Here is a 23,895-nt window from a genome sequence, read left to right on the forward strand (position 1 = left end):
GGGCATTTTAATCTTTTAAGTTTGTTCCACCTAAGTAAGAAGCATGTGCTTGTCACATGCAACAAGATTCCGTTAAACATAACAGCAAAAGTAACACCGAGGTGCAAAGTGTGATAAGTGTAATAGTTTAGAGTGCAAAATGTGCATTTGGATAGTTTAGAGTGCAAAGTGTAATCTGGTGCATAGTGTAATCTGGTGCATAGTTTAGAGTGGTAAAGTGTAATTTTTCCTAATTTAAATTCACATTTATTATTTTGTTGAAGTGTCATCAATCACATTCATTACCACATTGTTTTGTAATTTTTGGTAATAGCTTTCACATTTGTGAAAAAAAAAAAGAATTAATAGAAATCCAATCCAATCACAATTAGTCATATTAAAATGTAAGAATACTGGATTTAAAATATATATATATATATAGAACAAGAAATAAATATTATTTAACTGATAATGAAATATAAAAGGCCAATTAATAGTACTCCCTTATTGAAATAAATATTATTTAATTGACATTGAAATATAAAAAAGCCAATTAATAGCCAAAGTGACTTGATATAATGTGGCACCACCTTCAAATCTTCGAATAAATTATCCTTCTAGAAAAACAAAGAATAAAACCCTATTAAAACACACCTAATAGGAGTAAGTAACAAAATAAGATAGTAGTTCTCTTAAAAGTTTAATCAAGTAGGCGATAAGTTGGTATGGCGAGCAAGGGATTGGCTCTTGGCATTGTTAACCCATCCTTCTCCTCCATGTCTAGGTCATTAGGCGACATGCCATTAGGTAGCTCCCAGTGAAAGAAATGCACTAATTGAGCTACAATATATTTGACATTTGTAATGCCTAATAGCATTCCAGGACACCCTCTTCGACCAGACCCAAATGGGAGAAGCTGGAAGTCACGTCCCTTAATATCTATATTATTATTTATAAATCTTTCAGGGTAAAATTCTTCCGCATTATTGGACCACACATCAGGATCTCGTCCAATAGCCCAAGAATTTATTAAAATTACTGTTGTCTTAGGTATGTAATATCCATCAATCTCAATGTCCTTCATGGATTGATGTGGGATTAGAAATTCCGCAATAGGATGTAGTCTAAAACTTTCTCTTATCACCATATCCAAGTATGGTAACTTTTCCAAATCTGTTTCCTCCACCATTCTATTCATTCCAACAACACTTCTTAGCTCTTCTTGTAGATGTTTCATCACTCGTGGATGCCTCAAGAGCTCAGAGAGGGTCCACTCAATTGCAGCACTTGAAGTGTCTGATGCGCCCGCAAACATGTCCAACATGATAGCCTTTATACTCTCTCGGTCAATTGTGTAAATTTGCTCATCATGGGGATTCATGGGTTGGTTCATCAAGGAAAGTAATGTGTCCACAAAGTCCCTATGATGACCTTGTTGCCCAATGTCAACTTGTTCATGTTCTTGGATAATTGCGTCAAAGACTTTGTCGAGAGCCTCAGTAACATTCTTCCGGCGCCGGTCCAATCCCTGAGTACAATAAATGGTCAATCAATTGTAAAGTCACATTACCATTACTTGATTGATAAATGCATTTGGAAAAAAATATCATTTTTTTATTCAGTAATTTTTCAATTCGAGTATTATATATATAGTTTTAAATTTAAATACAATCCATCAATATATTTCCTATTTATAGTATAAAATCTTAGTATGTTTAAAATAAAATAAACTTTTAAAATGTAGAACAATAGAATTTAATTTATCAAGAGTACTATTGCAGTTTTGACCTGCCAATAGAATTACTCAATAACTTAAACTTTAAAAGAAAAGATGAATTCACTTCAAATTTAATTTATAATCTAAATTTTCACATCAATTATATATAAAACATAAATATATAAAAAAAAAAACTTACCTTAATTTTACCTTATAACTCATAAGAGCAAGTTTTTGAGATTGGTTCATTTAATTTTATTTCTAACATTAGATAGATTAGCTAATCACCAACCTAGGTTTACATATTCAAGCTTAATTACATTTCTTTTTGGTCAAAGAAGTTTAAGTTTGTTCAAGAGTTACTTGCTGATTTATTCTTTCCCAATAAATTTGTTTACCCCTGTAAATCTATACACATAATTAATAACTAAATTATAATTGAAATTAAATCAATTAAGTTAATTACATAGAAATGATTTTTTATATGAAATTTTAAAAATTAGTTTCTCCAAATTTAAATTTGTTAAAATTATACACACACATACACACACACACACACTCTCTCTCTCTCTCTCTCTCTCTCTCTCTCTCTCTCTCTCTAAAATAGACTATTTATATCATTAATAAATTACAAAAAATAATTGATATCTTATAAACTTACTTACACACTTACATAATCCAATTTCAAGTTTATATAAGTATATAATTATATATGTATACATATAAAAATATAATATTATATATACTAAAACTTATACTCATGAGTTTTTTCACGAACACTTCGTCATTTTTGAATTTGACTTGTTCAATTGTTGAGTTTAAATTTGGACTTAGGTTTGACTTGTTTAGTAAATAGAATAATATAGACAAGCATTTATTGGTACCAAGTGCGAATATTAATAGCTAGATTTATTTACAAGCATATTATCACTTGGATTGTTTTTAGTCCTAATCAACTACCTTATGCTGGATGTAGTTTTGCCTTTTAAAATTTTGGGGTTTTGAATATTCTAAGGGTAGAATATATAGTTTTTTTTTTTTTTTTTTATAACTTATTTTAGGAGGAGGGGGTTTTAACTTTTGAACCACAAACATAAAGAGTCTATTTGGATACCGCTTATTTTGCTGAAAACTGAAAATTAAAAACAATAAAAAAATTATTGTTCACGTGTTTAACACTGTTCATAAACCTAAAATTACTGTTCATGGACAATGAACAGTGCCAGACACGCGTCCAGAAAAAAAAAACGTAGAAAACTCAATGCAAGACACGCAATACCCAAACGCCACCAAAGTATTACAAAAGATGTTATTATCACTAGGCTATTACTTAAACCCCCAATAATGACAAATTTGAACTTCTCACCAGGTGACTTCACTCTTGTCGGTCATCAAAACCAAGCATTCCCTCTTTTGGGGGAAAAAAAGAGGGGCGCCCCAGGGGTGGATTTGAAGTAAAAAGAGATAGAAGAACAAGCTTAAAGGATAGTTAGTAGATACACAAAATAAATGAAGTCAACATGTGATAAATCTTAAAGCATTTCTATGTTTGGTATAATAAAGATCTTTTTTCATTCAATAGAAGGATAGATTTATTTTAATCTCACATAAATTAAAAGCTGAATATTAAACCTTCTGAAAGTCAATTGCGACTATATAACTAGATTACAAGGTCCTTTGTGAATATTGTAGTGTGCGTTTGGGTATAGCATATTGTTAGTAACTTATTTATATAGTATGAGATAAAAAATTAAAATATAATTTATTTTCAAAAAGTTAAAAATTAGATATTTGAAATAAATTTGAGACAAAAAGCAAGATGAAAAAACTTGTAACCAAATGGACACACATATTGGAGGATTTGGATCCTATGCAATACCTAGAATATTGCACTGGGTGTAATTACACCCACTCACTCTCACATCAATTATTACCATTCTATTTTATTTTAACTTTAAATTTTTTTCAATTTTTAATTTCAGCCATCTATTGTTATTACATCAAGTGTAATACCCGAGCTATTATACCTAATCTCAACCCATCTTGGACTAATGCTCCAGTGATTACGAGGAAAACTCCACAAGCACAAGGGGCTCCACATGCATGAATCCCATAAATGAAGATATTATACAAGATAACATTATTTTGGAAAATTATAAAATATTATTACACTATAAAATTAATTAAGGACTCACTATTATGTGAAAGAAGAGAATTTGCTTTTCATATACTCTCGAAATACTCTATACCCCCATAATATTTTTGTTGATTTATTCAAGAATCATGCTATGCATCCCCCCCCCCCCCCCAAATGCATAGAATTTTAACTTTTATGGTCTATTTCATGATGATTGTTTTTTTATCACTAGGTCACTACCCTAATTGATTTTTGGTGTATGTGGAGTTTGAACTCCCAATTTCTTATTTAATGATAAAAGATTATAGTAGGATGGAGGGAGAGAAGAGTCGTGAAAATCCTATCTTGGTGTAATTACAGTAGCCTTCTTCAGAAACTGATACCAAGAGGGTCCTAGACGTGCACTAGGTGGTGGGCATCAGTATTCCAGTTGAAGCAACAATATACCATTACCTCAACCAAACCAAATGAAGTAAGTTCTTTGTTCCCTGAATGAATAGTTGGCGGTCGCTTTATCATATCTAATATCTAAGGGGTTTTGACAACTTATATAATGCAAGAAGAGAGTTTTTAAGTGCTGATTAGTTGAATATGTGACATTCTAAAAATCGTTTTCATTTTGCTGTATTAAACTTGTTTTTGGTTGAACACAGAAAACCTTTTCCATTGACCTGCATTTTCCACCTTATCAAACATCACATAATGCAGAATATATATATAGAAAAACAATTCTCACTGAAAAGAAACGAATGCCTAACTGAAAATGTTAAATAAAACTTCTATAAAATGACTGTTCCAATCTAGGAAATGAATATCTGCAAATAAATCTATACCTCATAGTTCAATGGAGCCTAAAGTTGGAGGCCAATATAATGAAAAATACCTGTAGATCAAGTGGCCTAAGGAAAGGCAAAAATGATGATACATCAAGGGGCTGCCCCAAGAACATAAGCTCGCGAATAAGCGCCGTCATTTTCAACCTATCACCCTTATTCCGCCCAAATATCATTCTACATGTTGTTTCCTCAATAAACTCATTCACTTTCTTAGTAACGTCCACAACCTCATGCATTGCCGCACATTTTTTGAGAGATCCCACCAATGATTTTACCTCCTGCTTTCTCATAGGTGCAAATGACTCAATTTTTGACGCACTAAGAAGCTGTAATGTGCATATTTTCCTAACGTTACGCCAATATGGGCCATACGGAGCAAAAGCCAAGCCCTTTCGTGCATCATATATGGAGAAATCAGAGCTTTTGGGAGGAGGTCGACTTGCAAAAACGCTGTCATGAGTTTTTAAAAATAGCTTGGCGGCTTTGGGTGATGAGACCACGACCGCCGGTGTTTTTCCAAGCCACAATGACATGATGGGGCCGTATTGTTTGGCTAAGGTTTGGAGGTAACGGTGTGGATGGTTACCTAGTTTGTGGAGGTTACCGATAATTGGTAAGGGTGGCGGTCCAGGTGGGGGTTTCTTGTGATTTTTGGGGTCCTTTGGACGTGAATAGGAAGCATATATGATGTGGATGAATGCCCCAATGGATCCAAGGAAGAGTAGAAGATTAATGAGTAATGTGAATGGAGACATTTTGGATAAGTGGGGCAAGCAAATCGATGATATTAGGGAAGAGGAGCAAGGGGGTATTTAAATTATTTAACAAACTAAGATACTAATGCAAAGTTTGACTAGAATGTGGTTTTAGGAGTTAGCTAGACTTAAAGGGTAGAGCTGAAGGGGTAGTTAAAAAATTATCATAGAGTTTTATTTGATTTGGTTTAGTTTTGTCTTTATTTTTTAATTAATATTATTATGTTTTAATATTTATAATTACTTCTATTTAGGGTTGTTCTTATATATTTACTCCTTAATTAGTTAGTTAAGTAATTAATTAAAGAGAATGACAGATATCCAAACCTACCATCAAACTATTAAGGTTATTCAAGAGGGATAGATAACCAAAAGTATAATGGTTAAAGAAAATTATTAGTTTTCTTTTTTTTTTTTTTTTTGAGAAAGAAATATTCATTCAATTATAATAATGAAGCATCATGATACAAGGCTCCAAAGTTGGTGGAGGAGAATCCTCCATCCAATACAAGTCATCATCTAAAATTCTAGCATGTTAGGCAAGAACATGTGCAACTATATTCCCTCCCCTTCTAGGAGGAGGTGATAGAAAATTACATGTTTGTATCATATACAAAACATACGCAGCGGAAATTAATGAATTTACTTCATTCGCAATTGTTAACATGTACTATGCAAATTTCATAATTCAAGAACAAGAGAGCGTACTTTGGTGTGGTGAAAATCAAAACCAAAATCAGAAATACTCGAAAACACATTTAATTTTCACTTCAATTTCACTTTGCACCCAAGAAGTGTGGTCTCACAATCAGTTTCCAAAGGAGAATGATAGAGTGTCTCTCTCTCACATACACACCATTTCATATTAATACCAAAAATTCTATATGTTTCTCTCCTTATAACTGATTATCTAATTGGGCTAACCTTTTGGCCCTTTCTAATTGGGTTTTAGTATGTGGCTTGGAGTGGGACCAAAAGGGACCAATAAGACACTAGATCCAATGGGCTTTGGGCTTTTCTGTCAACTCTTGACAAGTCCAAAGTTACCATTAACTATATTTAATATTACTATAGTTGCACTTTAGGTCTTATTTATAAATTATATCCCAAAACTTTATTATACATGCAATTCCTTCATAAAATATTCCTAATAATATAAAGTCATGAATGTAGACTGCCACTTTGTAAATTACTACATCTTATCCTTGAGTACCCGGTTTAATCCTTTAAAGTTATTCATTATATATTTATGAAATCCAATTTCATAAATATATACTTTAGTAACTCCTTACTAAAGTGGTTAGGTCTAACACTCTAAATAACCAAAACTATTAAACTTATCTCAAGGGAATATTTTATATCTCGATTAAGAGACTATGAATTCCATCTTGAGAGTATATGTTTCATCAACACTAAATGTGGCTACCCAGCATACTAAGGTTTTGGCCGTTACTTTAGATCTTATTCTTAATATATCAAAGCAACCTATATTTCATGATCAGGTCCATTATCCTATCAAGATTAAGAGTTCATGTAAATAGAAGTCGTGAGATTTATTATTCAATTGACAGTCTTTAGGAGAATAATAAATCTCACAGTGGTTCAGTTCAATATATCTTAACTCTTAAAATATATTAACATATCAACTAGAAGTCTACACTTCCATGATTAAGACAAATCATCTTAGTTGATATGTTATAGTCTTCGCATATGAAATACCCAATTTCATCATCGTCTATGAACTATAATTCTGAGCTTACAAAGAACTTGTGATTTATATCTTCTGTGACTTTTCACATAAATCACATACTATGCATTTCAAGAACTATATGACAATATCCAATATCCATGTTACCATTATTTTAGATTACAATAAAACAACTTTATCAATCACAATATTAAGTCATACATCTTGTCATATATTATGTCATACATAATATCATACATAGCATTATACAATAGGATTTAAGAGCACTAATCCCAACAGGAGTGGCAAAGGGGGTATTTAAATTGTTTAGCAAACAAGGATACTAAAGCAAAGTCTAGCTAGAATGTAGTTTCAGGAGTTAGCTAAATTTAGAGGGCTAGAGTTGAAGGAGTAGTCAAAAAATTATCATAGGGTTTCGTTTGATTTGGTTTAGTTTTGTATTTATTTTTTAAATATTATTATTATGTTTTAAAATTTACAATTACTTCTGTTAAGAGTTGTTCTTATATATTTCCTCAATTAGTTAGTTAATTAATCAATTAAAAAGACGGATGGATATCCAAACCTACCCTCAAACTATTAAGATTTTTCAATACAGATAGAAAACCAAAAGTATAATGATTAATGAAAATTAATATTTTTTTTTTCTAGAAAGAAATATTCATCCAATTATGACAATTAAGCATCATGATACAAGGCAACCAAAGTTGGTGGACGAGAATCCTCCATCCATAACAAATCATCATCTAAATTTCTAGCACGTTGGGCAAGAACATGTCTAATTGTATTCCCTCCCCTCCAAAGAAGGAGCCTAGGGAGGAGGGGCCAAGGGGGTACTTAAATTGTTTAGCAAACTAAGATACTAATGCAAAGTATGGCAGGAACGTAGTTTTAGGAGTTAGCTATACTTAGAGGTGTAGCGTTGAAGGGGCAGTTAAAAAATTATCATTGGGTTTCGTTTGATTTGGTTTGGTTGTGTCTTTATTTTTTAATTATTATTATTATCTTTTAACATTTCTCATTACTTCTGTTAAGGGTTGTTCTTATATATGTCCACCTTAATTAGTTATTTAATTAATCAATTAAAGAGACGGATGGATATCCAAACCTACCCTCAAACTATTAAGATTACACAATAGGGATAGATAACCAAAAGTATAATGATTAATGAAAATTATTAGTTTTTTCTCTTTTTTTTTTCGAGAAAGAAACATTCAATCAATTATGATAAATAAGCATCATGATACAAGGCTACCAAAGTTGGTGGACGAGAATTCTCCATCCAAAACAAATCATCATCTAAATTTGTAGCATGTTGGGCAAGAACATGTCTAATTGTATTCCCTCCCAACGTAAGGAGGAGCCTAGGGAGGAGGGGCCAAGGGGGTACTTAAATTGTTTAGCAAACTAAGATACTAATGCAAAGTCTGGCAGGAATGTAGTTTTAGGAGTTAGCTATACTTAGAGGTGTAGCGTTGAAGGGGTAGTTAAAAATTATCATAGGGTTTCGTTTGATTTGGTTTCGTTATGTCTATATTTTTTAATTACTATTATTATGTTTTAACATTTATAATTACATCTGTTAAGGGTTGTTCTTATATATTTACTACTTAATTAGATAGTTAATTAATTAACTAAAGAGAAGAAGGATATCCAAACCTACCCTCAAACTATTAAGATTATTCAACAGGGATAGATAACCAAAAGTATAATGATTAATGAAAATTATTAGTTTTTTTTTTTTCATTCTGAGAAAGAAAAATTAATTCAATTATAATAATGACGCATCATGATATGAGGCTGCCAAAGTTGGTGGAGGAGAATCCTCCATCAAAATCATCATCTAAATTTCTAGCATGTGGGGCAAGAACATGTGCAACTGCATCCCTCTGATCCTAGGGAGGAGGGGTCAAGGGGGTATTTAAATTGTTTAGCAAACTAAGATACTAATGCAAAGTCAAGCCGGAATTTAGTGTTAGAAGTTAACTAGACTTAGAGGGGTAAAGTGGAAGGGGTAGTTAAAAATTATCATAAGGTTCTGTTTGATTTGGTATGGTTTTGTCTTTATTTTTTAATTGCTATTGTTTTTTGTAAATATATATAATTCCTTCGGCTAAGGGTTGTTATTATATACATACAGCTTAATTAGTTATTTAATTAATCAATTAAAGAGACAGATGGATATCCAAACCTACCCTCAAACTATTGAGATTATTCAATAGGGATAGATAACCAAAAGTATAATGATTAATGAAAATTATTAGTTTTTTTTTTCCATTTTGAGAAAGAAAAATTAATTCAATTATAATAACGACACATCATGATCCAAGGTTGCCAAAGTTGGTGGAGGAGAATCCTCCATCCAAATCATCATCTAAATTTCTAGCATGTGGGGCAAGAACATGTGCAACTGTATCCCTCCGATCCTGGGGAAGAGGGGTCAAGGGGGTATTTAAATTGTTTAGCAAACTAAGATACTAATGCAAAGTCAAGCTGGAATTTAGTGTTAGAAGTTAACTAGACTTAGAGGGGTAAAGTGGAAGGGGTAGTTAAAAATTATCATAAGGTTCGGTTTGATTTAGTTTGGTTCTGTCTTTATTTTTTAATTATTATTATTATTTTTAAATATTTATAATTCCTTCGGCTAAGGGTTGTTCTTATATACGTACAGCTTAATTAGTTATTTAATTAATCAATTAAAGAGACGGATGGATATCCAAACCTGCCCTCAAACTATTGAGATTTTTCAATAGGGATAGATAACCAAAAGTATAATGACTAATGAAAATTATTAGTTTTTTTTGTTTTTTCATTTTGAGAAAGAAAAATTAATTCAATTATAATAACGAAGCATCATGACACAAGGTTGCCAAAGTTGGTGGAGGAGAATCCTCCATCCAAATCATCATCTAAATTTGTGGCATGTCGGGCAAGAACATGTGCAACTGTATCCCTAACCTCCTAGGCAAGAGGGGTAAAGGGGGTATTTAAATTTTTTAGCAAACAAAGATACTAATGCAAAGTCTAGCTGGAATGTAGTGTTAGGAGTTAACTATACTTAGAGGGGTAGAGTTGAAGCGGTAGTTAAAAAATTATCATAAGGTTTTGTTTGATTCGGTTTGGTTTTGTCTTTATTTTTTAAGTATTATTATTATGTTTTAACATTTTCCATTACTTCTGTTAAGGGTTGTTCTTATATATGTCCACCCGAATTAGTTATTTAATTAATCAATTAAAGAGACGGATGGAAATCCAAACCTACCCTCAAACTATAAAGATATTTCAATAGGGATAGATAACCAAAAGTATAATGATTAATGAAAATTATTAGTTTTAGTTTTTTTTTTTTTTTTTTTTTTTTTTTTAGAGAAAGAAACATTCAATCAATTATGATAATTAAGCATCATGATACAAGGCTACCAAAGTTGGTGGACGAGAATCCTCCATCCAAAACAAATCATCATCTAAATTTGTAGCACGTTGGGCAAGAACATGTCTAATTGTATTCCCTCCCATCGTAAGGAGGAGCTCAGGGAGGAGGGGCCAAGGGGGTACATAAATTGTTTAGCAAACTAAGATACTAATGCAAAGTCTAGCAGGAATGTAGTTTTAGTAGTTAGCTATACTTAGAGGTGTAGCATTCAAGGGGTAGTTAAAAAATTATCACAGGGTTTCGTTTGATTTGGTTTCGTTATATTTTTTAATTATTATTATTATTATGTTTTAATGTTTATAATTACTTCTGTTAAGGGTTGTTCTTATATATTTACTACTTAATTAGATAGATAATTAATTAACTAACTAAAGAGAAGATGGATACCCAAACCTACCCTCAAACTATTAAGATTATTCAACAGGGATAGATAACCAAAAGTATAATGATTAATGAAAATTATTAGTTTTTATTTTTTCATTCTGTGAACGAAAAATTAATTCAATTATAATAATGACGCATCATGATACGAGGCTGCCAAAGTTGGTGGAGGAGAATCCTCCATCTAAATCATCATCTAAATTTCTAGCATGTGGGGCAAGAACATGTGCAACTGCATCCCTCTGATCCTAGGGAGGAGGGGTCAAGGGGATATTTAAATTGTTTAGCAAACTAAGATACTAATGCAAAGTCAAGCCGGAATTTAGTGTTAGAAGTTAACTAGACTTAGAGGGGTAAAGTGGAAGGGGTAGTTAAAAATTATCATAAGGTTCTGTTTGATTTGGTTTGGTTTTGTCTTTATTTTTTAATTGTTATTATTTTTTTAAAATATTTATAATTCCTTCGGCTAAGGGTTGTTATTATATATGTACAGCTTAATTAGTTATTTAATTAATCATTTAAAGAGACGGATGGATATCCAAACCGACCCTCAAACTATTGAGATAATTCAATAGGGATAGATAACCAAAAGTATAATGATTAATGAAAATTATTAGTTTTTTTTTTCCATTTTGAGAAAGAAAAATTAATTCAATTATAATAACCACGCATCATGATCCAAGGTTGCCAAAGTTGGTGGAGGAGAATCCTCCATCCAAATCATCATCTAAATTTGTGGCATGTTGGGCAAGAACATGTGCAACTGCATCCCTAACCTCCTAGGCAAGAGGGGTAAAGGGGGTATTTAAATTTTTTAGCAAACAAAGATACTAATGCAAAGTCTAGCTGGAATGTAGTGTTAGGAGTTAACTATACCTAGAGGGGTAGAGTTGAAGCGGTAGTTAAAAAATTATCATAAGGTTTTGTTTGATTCGGTTTGGTTTTGTCTTTATTTTTAATTATTATTATTATGTTTTAACATTTTCCATTACTTCTGTTAAGGGTTGTTCTTATATATGTCCACCTTAATTACTTATTTAATTAATCAATTAAAGAGACGGATGGATATCCAAACCTACCCTCAAACTATAAAGATTATTCAATAGGGATAGATAACCAAAAGTATAATGATTAATGAAAATTATTAGTTTTTTTTTTTTTTTCTAAAAAGAAACATTCAATCAATTATGATAATTAAGCATCATGATAAAAGGCTACCAAAGTTGGTGGATGAGAATCCTCCATCCAAAATAAATCATCGTCTAAATTTGTAGCACGTTGGGCCAGAACATGTCTAATTGTATTCCCTCCCATCGTAAGGACGAGCCCAGGGAGGAGGGGCCAAGGGGGTACTTAAATTGTTTAGCAAACTAAGATACTAATGCAAAGTCTGGCAGGAACGTAGTTTTAGGAGTTAGCTATACTTAGAGGTGTAGCGTTGAAGGGGTAGTTAAAAATTATCATAGGGTTTCGTTTGATTTGGTTTCGTTATGTCTATATTTTTTAATTATTATTATTTTGTTTTAACATTTATAATTACATCTGTTAAGGGTTGTTCTTATATATTTACTACTTAATTTGATTGTTAATTAATTAACTAAAGAGAAGATGGATATCCAAACCTACCCTCAAACTATTAAGATTATTCAACAGGGACAGATAACCAAAAGTATAATGATTAATGAAAATTATTAGTTTTTTTTTTTCATTCTGAGAAAGAAAAATTAATTCAATTATAATAATGACGCATCATGATACGAGGCTGCCAAAGTTGGTGGAGGAGAATCCTCCATCCAAATCATCATCTAAATTTCTAAGATGTGGGGCAAGAACATGTGCAACTGCATCCCTCTGATCCTAGGGAGGAGGGGTCAAGGGGGTATTTAAATTGTTTAGCAAACTAAGATACTAATGCAAAGTCAAGCTGGAATATAGTGTTAGAAGTTAACTAGTCTTAGAGGGGTAAAGTGGAAGGGGTAGTTAAAAATTATCATAAGGTTCTGTTTGATTTGGTTTGGTTTTGTCTTTATTTTATTGTTATTTTTTTTTTAATATTTATAATTCCTTCGGCTAAGGGTTGTTATTATATACGTACAGCTTAATTAGTTATTTAATTAATCAATTAAAGAGACGGATGGATATCCAAACCTACCCTCAAACTACTGAGATTATTCAATAGGGATAGATAACCAAAAGTATAATGATTAATGAAAATTATTAGTTTTTTTTTTCCATTTTGAGAAAGAAAAATTAATTCAATTATAATAACGATGCATCATGATCCAAGGTTGCCAAAGTTGGTAGAGGAGAATCCTCCATCCGAATCATCATCTAAATTTCTAGCATGTGGGGCAAGAACATGTGCAACTGTATCCCTCCAATCCTGGGGAGGAGGGGTCAAGGGGGTATTTAAATTGTTTAGCAAACTAAGATATTAATGCAAAGTCAAGCTGGAATTTAGTGTTAGAAGTTAACTAGACTTAGAGGGGTAAAGTGGAAGGGGTTGTTAAAAATTATCATAAGGTTCTGTTTGATTTGGTTTGGTTCTGTCTTTATTTTTTAATTATTATTATTATTTTTAAATATTTATAATTCCTTCTGCTAAGGGTTGTTCTTATATACGTACAGCTTAATTAGATATTTAATTAATCAATTAAAGAGACGGATGGATATCCAAACCTGCCCTCAAACTATTGAGATTATTCAATAGGGATAGATAACCAAAAGTATAATGACTAATGAAAATTATTAGTTTTTTTTTTTTCATTTTGAGAAAGAAAAATTGATTCAATTATAATAACGAAGCATCATGACACAAGGTTGCCAAAGTTGGTGGAGGAGAATCCTCCATCCAAATCATCATCTAAATTTGTGGCATGTCGGGCAAGAACTTGTGCAACTGTATCCCTAAACTCCTAGGCAAGAGGGGTAAAGGGGGTATTTAAATTTTTTAGGAAACAAAGATACTAATGCAAAGTCTAGCTGGAATGTGGTGTTAGGAGTTAACTATACTTAGAGGGGAAGAGTTGAAGCGGAAGTTAAAAAATTATCATAAGGTTTTGTTTCATTCGGTTCGGTTTTGTCTTTATTTTTAATTATTATTATTATGTTTTAACATTTTCCATTACCTCTGTTAAGGGTTGTTCTTATATATGTCCACCTTAATTACTTATTTAATTAATCAATTAAAGAGACGGATGGATATCCAAACCTACCCTCAAACTATAAAGATTATTCAATAGGGATAGATAACCAAAAGTATAATGATTAATGAAAATTATTAGTTTTTTTTTTTCTAGAAAGAAACATTCAATCAATTATGATAATTAAGCATCATGATACAAGGCTACCAAAGTTGGTGGACGAGAATCCTCCATCCAAAATAAATCATCGTCTAAATTTGTAGCACGTTGGGCCAGAACATGTCTAATTGTATTCCCTCCCATCGTAAGGAGGAGCCCAGGGAGGAGGGGCCAAGGGGGTACTTAAATTGTTTAGCAAACTAAGATACTAGTGCAAAGTCTGGCAGGAATGTAGTTATAGGAGTTAGCTATACTTAGAGGTGTAGCGTTGAAGGGGTAGTTAAAATTTATCATAGGGTTTCGTTTAATTTGGTTTCGTTATGTCTATATTTTTTAATTATTATTATTTTGTTTTAACATTTATAATTACATCTGTTAAGGGTTGTTCTTATATATTTACTACTTAATTTGATTGTTAATTAATTAACTAAAGAGAAGATGGATATCCAAACCTACCCTCAAACTATTAAGATTATTCAACAGGGACAGATAACCAAAAGTATAATGATTAATGAAAATTATTAGTTTTTTTTTTTTCATTCTGAGAAAGAAAAATTAATTCAATTATAATAACGACGCATCATGATACGAGGCTGCCAAAGTTGGTGGAGGAGAATCCTCCATCCAAATCATCATCTAAATTTCTAGCATGTGGGGCATGAACATGTGCAACTGTATCCCTCCGATCCTGGGGAGGACGGGTCAAGGGGGTATTTAAATTGTTTAGCAAACTAAGATACTAATGCAAAGTCAAGCTGGAATTTAGTGTTAGAAGTTAACTAGTCTTAGAGGGGTAAAGTGGAAGGGGTAGTTAAAAATTATCATAAGGTTCTGTTTGATTTGGTTTGGTTTTGTCTTTATTTTTTAATTGTTATTTTTTTTTAATATTTATAATTCCTTCGGCTAAGGGTTGTTATTATATACGTACAGCTTAATTAGTTATTTAATTAATCAATTAAAAAGACGGATGGATATCCAAACCTACCCTCAAACTATTGAGATTATTCAATAGGGATAGATAACCAAAAGTATAATGATTAATGAAAATTATAAGTTTTTTTTTTCCATTTTGAGAAAGAAAAATTAATTCAATTATAATAACGACGCATCATGATCCAAGGTTGCCAAAGTTGGTGGAGGAGAATCCTCCATCCGAATCATCATCTAAATTTCTAGCATGTGGGGCATGAACATGTGCAACTGTATCCCTCCGATCCTAGGGAGGACGGGTCAAGGGGGTATTTAAATTGTTTAGCAAACTAAGATACTAATGCAAAGTCAAGCTGGAATTTAGTGTTAGAAGTTAACTAGTCTTAGAGGGGTAAAGTGGAAGGGGTAGTTAAAAATTATCATAAGGTTCTGTTTGATTTGGTTTGGTTTTGTCTTTATTTTTTAATTGTTATTTTTTTTTTAATATTTATAATTCCTTCGGCTAAGGGTTGTTATTATATACGTATAGCTTAATTAGTTATTTAATTAATCAATTAAAGAGACGGATGGATATCCAAACCTGCCCCCAAACTATTGAGATTATTCAATAGGGATAGATAACCAAAAGTATAATGATTAATGAAAATTATTAGTTTTTTTTTCCATTTTGAGAAAGAAAAATTAATTCAATTATAATAACGACGCATCATGATCCAAGGTTGCCAAAGTTGGTGGAGGAGAATCCTCCATCCGAATCATCATCTAAATTTCTAGCATGTGGGGCAAGAACATGTGCAACTGTATCCCTCCGATCCTAGGGAGGAGGGGTCAAGGGGGTATTTAAATTTTTTAGCAAACTAAGATACTAATGCAAAGTCAAGCTGGAATTTAGTGTTAGAAGTTAACTAGACTTAGAGGGGTAAAGTGGAAGGGGTAGTTAAAAATTATCATAAGGTTCTGTTTGATTTGGTTTGGTTCTGTCTTTATTTTTTAATTATTATTATTATTTTTAAAGATTTATAATTCCTTCTGCTGAGGGTTGTTCTTATATAAGTACAGCTTAATTAGTTATTTAATTAATCAATTAAAGAGACGGATGGATATCCAAACCTGCCCTCAAACTATTGAGATTATTCAATAGGGATAGATAACCAAAAGTATAATGATTAATGAAAATTATTAGCTTTTTTTTTTCCATTTTGAGAAAGAAAAATTAATTCAATTATAATAACGACGCATCATGATACAAGGTTGCCAAAGTTGGTGGAGGAGAATCCTCCATCCAAATCATCATCTAAATTTGTGGAATGTCGGGCAAGAACATGTGCAACTCTATCCCTAACCTTCTAGGCAAGAGGGGCAAAGGGGGTATTTAAATTTTTTAGCAAACAAAGATACTAATGCAAAGTCTAGCTGGAAGGTAGTGTTAGGAGTTAACTATACTTAGAGGGGTAGAGTTGAAGCGGTAGTTAAAAAATTATCATAAGGTTTTGTTTGATTCGGTTTGGTTTTCTCTTTATTTTTTAATTATTATTATTATGTTTTAACATTTTCCATTACTTCTGTTAAGGGTTGTTCTTATATATGTCCACCTTAATTAGTTATTTAATTAATCAATTAAAGAGACGGATGGATATCCAAACCTACCCTCAAACTATAAAGATTAGTCAATAGGGATAGATAACCAAAATTATAATGATTAATGAAAATTATTAGTTTTTTTTTTTTTTTTCGAGAAAGAAACATTCAATCAATTATGATAATTAAGCATCATGATACAATGCTACCAAAGTTGGTGGACGAGAATCCTCCATCCAAAACAAATCATCATCTAAATTTGTAGCACGTTGGGCAAGAACATGTCTAATTGTATTCCCTCCCATCGTAAGGAGGAGCTCAGGGAGGAGGGGCCAAGGGGGTACATAAATTGTTTAGCAAACTAAGATACTAATGCAAAGTCTAGCAGGAATGTAGTTTTAGTTGTTAGCTATACTTAGAGGTGTAGCATTGAAGGGGTAGTTAAAAAATTATCATAGGGCTTCGTTTGATTTGGTTTCGTTATGTCTATATTTTTTAATTATTATTATTATGTTTTAGCATTTATAATTACATCTGTTAAGGGTTCTTCTTATATATTTACTACTTAATTAGATGGTTAATTGATTAACTAAAGAGAATATGGATATCCAAACCTACCCTCAAACTATTAAGAATATTCAACAGGGATAGATAACCAAAAGTATAATGATTAATGAAAATTATTAGTTTTTTTTTTTTTCATTCTGAGAAAGAAAAATTAATTCAATTATAATAATGACGCATCATGATACGAGGCTGCCAAAGTTGGTGGAGGAGAATCCTCCATCCAAATCATCATCTAAATTTCTAGCATGTGGGGCAAGAACATGTGCAACTGCATCCCTCTAATCCTAGGGAGGGGGGGTCAAGGGGGTATTTAAATTGTTTAGCAAACTAAGATACTAATGAAAAGTCAAGCCGGAATTTAGTGTTAGAAGTTAACTAGACTTAGAGGGGTAAATTGGAAGGGGTAGTTAAAAATTATCATAAGGTTCTGTTTGATTTGGTTTGGTTTTGTCCTTATTTTTTAATTGTTATTATTTTTTTAAAATATTTATAATTCCTTCGGCTAAGGGTTGTTATTATATACGTACAGCTTAATTAGTTATTTAATTAATCGATTAAAGAGACGGATGGATATCCAAACCTACCCTCAAACTATTGAGATTATTCAATAGGGATAGATAACCAAAAGTATAATGATTAATGAAAATTATTAGTTTTTTTTTTCCACTTTGAGAAAGAAAAATTAATTCAATTATAATAACGACGCATCATGATCCAAGGTTGTCAAAGTTGGTGGAGGAGAATCCACCATCCAAATCATCATCTAAATTTCTAGCAAGTGGGGCAAGAACATGTGCAACTGTATCCCTCCGATCCTAGGGAAGAGGGGTCAAGGGGGTATTGAAATTGTTTAGCAAACTAAGATACTAATGCAAAGTCAAGCTGGAATTTAGTGTTAGAAGTTAACTAGACTTAGAGGGGTAAAGTGGAAGGGGTAGTTAAAAATTATCATAAGGTTCTGTTTGATTTGGTTTGGTTCTGTCTTTATTTTTTAATTATTATTATTATTTTTAAATATTTATAATTCCTGCTGCTAAGGGTTGTTCTTATATACGTACAGCTTAATTAGTTATTTAATTAATCAATTAAAGAGACGGATGGATATCCAAACCTGCCCTCAAACTGTTGAGATTATTCAATAGGGATGGATAACCAAAAGTATAATGACTAATGAAAATTATTAGTTTTTTTTTTCATTTTGAGAAAGAAAAATTAATTCAATTATAATAACGAAGCATCATGACACAAGGTTGCCAAAGTTGGTGGAGGAGAATCCTCCATCCAAATCATCATCTAAATTTGTGGCATGTCGGGCAAGAACATGTGCAACTGTATCCCTAAACTCCTAGGCAAGAGGGGTAAAGGGGGTATTTAAATTTTTTAGCAAACAAAGATACTAATGCAAAGTCTAGCTGGAATGTAGTGCTAGGAGTTAACTATACTTAGAGGGGAAGAGTTGAAGCGGAAGTTAAAAAATTATCATAAGGTTTTGTTTGATTCGGTTTGGTTTTGTCTTTATTTTTTAATTATTATTATTATGTTTTAACATTTTCCATTACTTCTGTTAAGGGTTGTTCTTAGATATGTCCACCCGAATTAGTTATTTAATTAATCAACTAAAGAGACGGATGGATATCCAAACCTACCCTCAAACTATAAAGATATTTCAATAGGGATTGATAACCAAAAGTATAATGATTAATGAAAATTATTAGTTTTTTTTTTTTTTTTCGAGAAAGAAACATTCAATCAATTATGATAATTGAGCATCATGATACAAGGCTACCAAAGTTGGTGGACGAGAATCCTCCATCCAAAACAAATCATCATCTAAATTTGTAGCACGTTGGGCAAGAACATGTCTAATTGTATTCCCTCCCATCGTAAGGAGAAGCCCAGGGAGGAGGGGCCAAGGGGTTACATAAATTGTTTAGCAAACTAAGATAATAATGCAAAGTCTAGCAGGAATGTAGTTTTAGTAGTTAGCTATACTTAGAGGTGTAGCATTGAAGGGGTAGTTCAAAAATTATCATAGGGTTTCGTTTGATTTGGTTTCCTTATGTCTATATTTTTTAATTATTATTATTATGTTTTAACATTTATAATTACATCTGTTAAGGGTTGTTCTTATATATTTACTACTTAATTAGATAGTTAATTAATTAACTAAAGAGAAGATGGATATCCAAACCTACCCTCAAACTATTAAGATTATTCAACAGGGATAGATAACCAAAAGTATAATGATTAATGAAAATTATTAGTTTTTTTTTTTTCATTCTGAGAAAGAAAAATTAATTCAATTATAATAATGACGCATCATGATACGAGGCTGCCAAAGTTGGTGGAGGAGAATCCTCCATCCAAATCATCATCTAAATTTCTAACATGTGGGGCAAGAACATGTGCAACTGCATCCCTCTGATCCTAGGGAGGAGGGGTCAAGGGGGTATTTAAATAGTTTAGCAAACTAAGATACAAATGCAAAGTCAAGCCGGAATTTAGTGTTAGAAGTTAACTAGACTTAGAGGGGTAAAGTGGAAGGGGTAGTTAAAAATTATCATAAGGTTCTGTTTGATTTGGTTTGGTTTTGTCTTTATTTTTTAATTGTTATTTTTTTTTAATATTTATAATTCCTTCGGCTAAGGGTTGTTATTATATACGTACAGCTTAATTAGTTATTTAATTAATCAATTAAAGAGACGGATGGATATCCAAACCTACCCTCAAACTATTGAGATTATTCAATAGGGATAGATAACCAAAAGTATAATGATTAATGAAAATTATTAGTTTTTTTTTTTTTTTCCATTTTGAGAAAGAAAAATTAATTCAATTATAATAACCACGCATCATGATCCAAGGTTGCCAAAGTTGGTAGAGGAGAATCCTCCATCCGAATCATCATCTAAATTTCTAGCATGTGGGGCAAGAACATGTGCAACTGTATCCCTACGATCCTGGGGAGGAGGGGTCAAGGGGGTCTTTAAATTGTTTAGCAAACTAAGATACTAATGCAAAGTCAAGCTGGAATTTAGTGTTAGAAGTTAACTAGACATAGAGGGGTAAAGTGGAAGGGGTAGTTAAAAATTATCATAAGGTTCTGTTTGATTTGGTTTGGTTCTGTCTTTATTTTTTAATTATTATTATTATTTTTAAATATTTATAATTCCTTCGGCTAAGTGTTGTTCTTATATACGTACAGCTTAATTAGTTATTTAATTAATCAATTAAAGAGACGTATGGATATCCAAACCTGCCCTCAAACTATTGAGATTATTCAATAGGGATAGATAACCAAAAGTATAATGACTAATGAAAATTATTAGTTTTTTTTTTTTTCATTTTGAGAAAGAAAAATTAATTCAATTATAATAACGAAGCATCATGACACAAGGTTGCCAAAGTTGGTGGAGGAGAATCCTCCATCCAAATCATCATCTAAATTTGTGGCATGTCGGGCAGGAACATGTGCAACTGTATCCCAAACCTCCTAGGCAAGAGGGGTAAATGGGGTATTTAAATTTTTTAGCAAACAAAGATACTAATGCAAAGTCTAGCTGGAATGTAGTGTTAGGAGTTAACTATACTTAGAGGGGTAGAGTTGAAGCGGTAGTTAAAAAATTATCATAAGGTTTTGTTTGATTCGGTTTGGTTTTGTCTTTATTTTTTAATTATTATTATTATGTTTTAACATTTTCCACTACTTCTGTTAAGGGTTGTTCTTATATATGTCCACCTTAATTAGTTATTTAATTAATCAACTAAAGAGACGGATGGATATCCAAACCTACCCTCAAACTATAAAGATTATTCAATAGGGATTGATAACCAAAAGTATAATGATTAATGAAAATTATTAGTTATTTTTTTTTTTTCGAGAAAGAAACATTCAATCAATTATGATAATTGAGCATCATGATACAAGGCTACCAAAGTTGGTGGACGAGAATCCTCCATCCAAAACAAATCATCATCTAAATTTGTAGCACGTTGGGCAAGAACATGTCTAATTGTATTCCCTCCCATCGTAAGGAGGAGCCCAGGGAGGAGGGGCCAAGGGGGTATATAAATTGTTTAGCAAACTAAGATACTAATGCAAAGTCTAGCAGGAATGTAGTTTTAGTAGTTAGCTATACTTAGAGGTGTAGCATTGAAGGGGTAGTTAAAAAATTATCACAGGGTTTCGTTTGATTTGGTTTCCTTATGTCTATATTTTTTAATTATTATTATTATTATGTTTTAACGTTTATAATTACTTCTGTTAAGGGTTGTTCTTATATATTTACTACTTAATTAGATAGTTAATTAATTAACTAACTAAAGAGAAGATGGATATCCAAACCTACCCTCAAACTATTAAGATTATTCAACAGGGATAGATAACCAAAAGTATAATGATTAATGAAAATTATTAGTTTTTATTTTTTCATTCTGAGAAAGAAAAATTAATGCAATTATAATAATGACGCATCATGATACGAGGCTGCCAAAGTTGGTGGAGGAGAATCCTCCATCCAAATCATCATCTAAATTTCTAGCATGTGGGGCAAGAACATGTGCAACTGCATCCCTCTGATCCTAGGGAGGAGGGGTCAAGGGGGTATTTAAATTGTCTAGCAAACTAAGATACTAATGCAAAGTCAAGCCGGAATTTAGTGTTAGAAGTTAACTAGACTTAGAGGGGTAAAGTGGAAGGGGTAGTTAAAAATTATCATAAGGTTCTGTTAGATTTGGTTTGGTTTTGTCTTTATTTTTTAATTGTTATTATTTTTTTAAAATATTTATAATTCCTTCGGCTAAGGGTTGTTATTATATACGTACAGCTTAATTAGTTATTTAATTAATCATTTAAAGAGACGGATGGATATCCAAACCGGCCCTCAAACTATTGAGATAATTCAAGAGGGATAGATAACCAAAAGTATAATTACTAATGAAAATTATTAGTTTTTTTTTTCATTTTGAGAAAGAAAAATTAATTCAATTATAATAACGAAGCATCATGACACGAGGTTGCCAAAGTTGGTGGAGGAGAATCCTCCATCCAAATCATCATCTAAATTTGTGGCATGTCGGGCAAGAACATGTGCAACTGTATCCCTAACCTCCTAGGCAAGAGGGGTAAAGTGGGTATTTAAATTTTTTAGCAAACAAAGATACTAATGCAAAGTCTAGCTGGAATGTAGTGTTAGGAGTTAACTATACTTAGAGGGGTAGAGTTGAAGCGGTAGTTAAAAAATTATCATAAGGTTTTGTTTGATTCGGTTTGGTTTTGTCTTTATTTTTTAATTATTATTATTATGTTTTAACATTTTCCACTACTTCTGTTAAGGGTTGTTCTTATATATGTCCACCTTAATTAGTTATTTAATTAATCAATTAAAGAGACGGATGGATATTCAAACCTACCCTCAAACTATAAAGATTATTCAATAGGGATTGATAACCAAAAGTATAATGATTAATGAAAATTATTATTATTTTTTTTTTTTCGAGAAAGAAACATTCAATCAATTATGATAATTAAGCATCATGATACAAGGCTACCAAAGTTGGTGGACGAGAATCCTCCATCCAAAACAAATCATCATCTAAATTTGTAGCACGTTGGGCAAGAACATGTCTAATTGTATTCCCTCCCATCGTAAGGAGAAGCCCAGGGAGGAGGGGCCAAGGGGGTACATAAATTGTTTAGCAAACTAAGATACTAATGCAAAGTCTAGCAGGAATGTAGTTTTAGTAGTTAGCTATACTTAGAGGTGTAGCATTGAAGGGGTAGTTCAAAAATTATCAGAGGGTTTCGTTTGATTTGGTTTCCTTATGTCTATATTTTTTAATTATTATTATTATGTTTTAACGTTTATAATTACATCTGTTAAGGGTTGTTCTTATATATTTACTACTTAATTAGATAGTTAATTAATTAACTAAAGAGAAGATGGATATCCAAACCTACCCTCAAACTATTAAGATTATTCAACAAGGATAGATAACCAAAAGTATAATGATTAATGAAAATTATTAGTTTTTTTTTTTCATTCTGAGAAAGAAAAATTAATTCAATTATAATAATGACGGATCATGATACGAGGCTGCCAAAGTTGGTGGGGGAGAATCCTCCATCCAAATCATCATCTAAATTTCTAGCATGTGGGGCAAGAACATGTGCAACTGCATCCCTCTAATCCTTGGGAGGAGGGGTCAAGGGCGTATTTAAATTGTTTAGCAAACTAAGATACTAATGCAAAGTCAAGCCGGAATTTAGTGTTAGAAGTTAACTAGACTTAGAGGGGTAAAGTGGAAGGGGTAGTTAAAAATTATCATAAGGTTCTGTTTGATTTGGTTTGGTTTTGTCTTTATTTTTTAATTGTTATTATTATTTTTAAATATTTATAATTCCTTCGGCTAAGGGTTGTTATTATATAAGTACAGCTTAATTAGTTATTTAATTAATCAATTAAAGTGACAGATGGATATCCAAACCTACCCTCAAACTATTGAGATTATTCAATAGGGATAGATAACCAAAAGTATAATGATTAATGAAAATTATTAGTTTTTTTTTTTCC

At 31.7% G+C, this 23,895-nt stretch overlaps 1 protein-coding gene across 1 annotated transcript; it reads right to left on the minus strand.

Moving 5' to 3' along the window:
• Nucleotides 1-555: 555 nt before the first annotated feature.
• LOC142632046 (cytochrome P450 CYP736A12-like) lies at nt 556-5,449 on the minus strand. Its single transcript, XM_075806472.1, has 2 exons — nt 4,717-5,449; nt 556-1,507 (listed from the first exon to the last, which is right to left on the minus strand). Exons 1-2 carry the CDS (start codon nt 5,422-5,424, stop codon nt 680-682), a joined length of 1,536 nt encoding a protein of 511 aa, XP_075662587.1. The 5' UTR covers nt 5,425-5,449; the 3' UTR covers nt 556-679.
• Between the last annotated feature and the right edge of the window lie 18,446 nt (nt 5,450-23,895).

This window comes from Castanea sativa, chromosome 4 (genome assembly GCF_040712315.1).
Source record: "Castanea sativa cultivar Marrone di Chiusa Pesio chromosome 4, ASM4071231v1".
Taxonomy (NCBI): domain Eukaryota; kingdom Viridiplantae; phylum Streptophyta; class Magnoliopsida; order Fagales; family Fagaceae; genus Castanea; species Castanea sativa.

Coding starts and splice junctions, on each gene's coding strand:
- LOC142632046 (XM_075806472.1), bottom strand. CDS start 5,424: ATGTCTCCATTCACATTACTCATTAATCTTCTACTCTTCCTTGGATCC. Junction 1,508..4,716: donor TTAGGCCACTTGATCTACAG/GTATTTTTCATT, acceptor TATTGTACTCAG/GGATTGGACCGGCGCCGGAA.